At 45.7% G+C, this 3,707-nt stretch overlaps 1 protein-coding gene across 1 annotated transcript in view; it reads right to left on the bottom strand.

Moving 5' to 3' along the window:
- Positions 1-3,406, bottom strand: part of eml5 (EMAP like 5) — a 42,525-nt gene extending 39,119 nt beyond the window's left edge. The window contains exon 1 of the mRNA XM_008283063.1: positions 2,929-3,406. Within this exon, the coding sequence (XP_008281285.1) occupies positions 2,929-3,125 (197 nt within the window). The 5' untranslated portion in view covers positions 3,126-3,406. The remainder of the gene's footprint in view (positions 1-2,928) is intronic.
- Between the last annotated feature and the right edge of the window lie 301 nt (positions 3,407-3,707).

Raw genomic sequence — 3,707 nt, 5'->3', positions numbered from 1 at the left:
GGGAGAACATGCAAACTCCACGCAGAAAGATCCCGGGTGTCCTCACCGGGACGTGAACCGGCGACCAACTGCGCCACCTTGCAGCCCTCATCAATATTCAATTTTCCTAAAGTTACAAAAGGAGTGCCACAGGGCTCAATACGAGGTCTTCTTCTGTATACATTCCACATAAATTTGATAAGATCTTCGGTTAGCTACAGCTCTATTTATTATTTTGTTGATGACGCACCATTGACAAAACTTTGTCTAATTTAACGTCCGATTTTTTTTGGCAACTCAAAAGGCTTTGATTGACTTCAAGCGTTTACTAAAGCCAGATAAGACAAATTACATCCACTTCACCAGATTCCAAATGGAAAAAACCTTGTGACCGATATAATTACTGGGACTCAAATTTAACACATCCTTTGTTATAGGTACATGAGTCACGCTCACATTCACACCTACGGACAATTTAGAATCACCAATTAACCTCAACATGCTTTTGGGTCTTGTGGGAGGAAACCGGAGAACCTGGAGAGAACCCACGCTGCACGGGGAGAACATGCAAACTCCACGCAGAAAGATCCCAGGTTCTGGCTGCGAGGCGACGGTGCTAACCACCTCTCCACCTTGCAGCCCCAACAGCAACATAAATTACGATAAAAGATGAAGAATATCTAAATGAATAACACTATGAAAGACTAACATCCACTGATCAGATATCTGTTGGTGCCCCTTGATGCCATGTTTTTCAATCATTTGTGCAAAATTCATGGAGGTCTGACATTTAGCCGAACCAGCTACACAAGGAGGAAGGAAAGGCGGTGGACATCTTCAAAGACTGAACCCATGCCTTCTTTTCTGAAGTGTGACCACCATGTACTTTCCCAGTTTTGTGAATTTTTTACGATGCCACCAGAATGTCTTTTCCAAATGTCTCTTCCATTAGTGGGTAAAGTGTGCCGTGTTTTTCCGGGGGGGAGGCACGGGCAACTCGGTGGGCTTTAGACTCAGCACATCTTTGAGAAATGTAGCCTGTACGTCTGAGTTTTGAATGCATTCGTGTCCACGGGTCGGGTTGGTGTGTAGACTACGTGTTCTGCATGTCAGCATCGCTGCAGAAAGAAGAGAGCTGTGTAGTATGTATAAACATCTGCAGGGTTTTCGCAGTAGCCTTGGGTTCTTTGAGTTTCTGACTGGAATAAAAGCCGGCTGGAACAATGGCAGACACGAGGAAAAGAAAAGCAAATAACAGTTTGTACAGAAGTCTATGCCTCAGAGTAAACTGTATTCTAACTGCAGGTTATTAACATTCTTCTTAGCGTACTCTCTCTTTGCTTGTTAATTTACATTTCTTTAAAAGAATCACTAAAACGCAGCACAGACCAGCTAAAGGAGGAGTGAACTATTTTAAATCCTTGAGCCTTTAACTCATGTGAAAACCTGCCAATTGCCTCTTGCATGTCAGACTGGGAGAGCAGTTATAAGAGGCTGCAGGAGGGCGAAAACAACCAAGAGGGAGAAACCAGGGCAGCAATTACCTCATGAAGGCAATTCACAGGTAGCTCACAAACTAAAGCAGAAATAGAGAAATAATAGCGACTGACGGTTATGTGAATGGCAGATCTCTCTGAGGGGGCTGCATCTCTTCCACATGAGTGAGCGCAACGTGAGATTCAGCTGCCCAGAAGTCTAAGGCGGAGTTCACAAGAGCTCCACAAGGACTCCTCTGAGGCCTGAGTTTAAAATGACTAAACTCAGGTGTCTGTCAACATTTACAGCTTAAGGGATCTGTCTGGCGCACACTGCAAATGTGCTCACGTCACTGTTTTAAAAGCAACAAAAGACCCCAAACGACACCACAAGAGGTCCGATTTGACTGAATCCTTTCAATCCAGGATGACACTGTGAGATCAAGTACCGCTTTGACTGACTGCAAAATTGTGAATTTGACATTCATGAGTTTTGCTGATGCCTGTTCTGTGTGTTCCAGTGACTCCTCCAGCTTTTGAAATCAGGCTCTTCACCCACAGGGCAGCGGAGGGTTAGTATCACTATTGTCCGATTAATAATGGAGCAGGATCCCAGCTGACTACCGACATGTACAGCTCGTCATCTCCAGGCCAACCCACACACACACACACACACACACACACACATGTCAACACGAGCGCTGGAGCGTTGGACACAGCTCATTGTTGTGCGGCATTGCTGAGAAAACAGTCAGAAAGGCAGGGATGATTACATGAGCGACTCAACGCTGGGCACTTTTTCTGCCGCTTTTCATCACTGGGTGCTTTCAAGGTTTGTTTGGAGAGATGAGCCACGGCATCCTACAGAAAGCTCTCCCATCCAAGGATTCCTTCAAGGACAAGAGCATTAGTAATACTTTCCTCCTTGTGATGAAGAAGAAGAACAAGATCTCTAATTAACTAGACAGTCTACATTAATTTAATATTTAGTGATTTTCATTCATTATTTAAGTCATTTATTAAGCAGAAAAATCCAAATATTTTACAGTAATACGCCAATTGCTGCTTTTCTCAGTGTGATGCTGCTAGAAATGAGTTTTGGAGATAAGAAATGATTTGGTATTACAGTTTAAATGATTAATTCAGGTTTAATGATTCATGTCTGAGCAGCCCTGGGAGCCAGAGGAGGCTGCATGAGGAGTGGCAGCAGAGTTCAGAGTTGGGAGGCTGGTTTGGAGGCATGTGCCCTGCTGGAGTGCCCTTGAGCAAGGCACTGAACCTCTGTCCGGGGATGCTGCTGCTGAGTAGGCGTGTGCTGCCTGGAGCTCCCCATAGAGCTGGAAAATATCATATTACACTAGACAAGGTGACACCAGCAGCCACAATGACAACACTTGGGTGTTTTTTTTTTTTTTTTGCTTTCTCTATTTTTTTGGTGCTGAAACAAACTGTCATGCATGTGTCATTACTCTACCTGATTATGTCATCGTTGTGCCCCAAGTAAAATTTCTGCTTGTGCTCCCGGGTGTTGTACACAACTCCCACCCCGGCGACGAAATAGACTATTTCCTTGGCGGCGGTGTAGTACAGGTTGTTGCGGCACTGATGTCCCCGGTATCCGTACACCCACTCCAGTCTCAGGTGGCAGTTGGGAGCAGTTCTGTCAGCCATGTCCGCACTTCCGTGTGTGTCTCTCTGTCCGTCTGTATCACGTAGGCTCTCGGATACAGTGTCATTCACCAAAAAGGATTTATTTTAAGCCCGTGTGTCCCATTAGTTCCGTTGGATTTCCAGCGGTCCGGCGAGCGCGTTGAAATGAGCCATTTCTTTTGAGGTTGAATTAAACGTCCCGATAAGATGAAAGCCCTCCGCCTCCGTTCAACGAGCTCACTTCTGGGCTCTTGTTGTCATTGTGAGAGTCTTACTTGTGGTGGTTCAGCCTCGGGCTTGCGGTCCTCTTCGACACAGGTCAAAGCTCCTGTCAAATCCTACAAAGATGGAGCTGTGCTGTTATTCCTCCAGCCCCGCCCACAAGGGGGTGACGGCGCAGGCCCGCTGGCCAATCAGAGCCCTCGATTCATCCCGGAGGATAAACAGAATGAGAGGAGGACTCTGACTGGAGCAGCCCTGTGGTGCTGCTAGGTTAATGCTGAAACTCAAATATCTGAATTTCGTGCCTTGTTTAAAGTCTTACAGGCCTGCTATGTGAATTTAATGAACATCAGGCAAATTACACTCAATACGTCACATTAA

Source organism: Stegastes partitus, unplaced genomic scaffold (genome assembly GCF_000690725.1).
Source record: "Stegastes partitus isolate 25-593 unplaced genomic scaffold, Stegastes_partitus-1.0.2 Scaffold8, whole genome shotgun sequence".
Taxonomy (NCBI): Eukaryota; Metazoa; Chordata; class Actinopteri; family Pomacentridae; genus Stegastes; species Stegastes partitus.
This window is presented reverse-complemented; position numbering and strand designations above follow the sequence as displayed.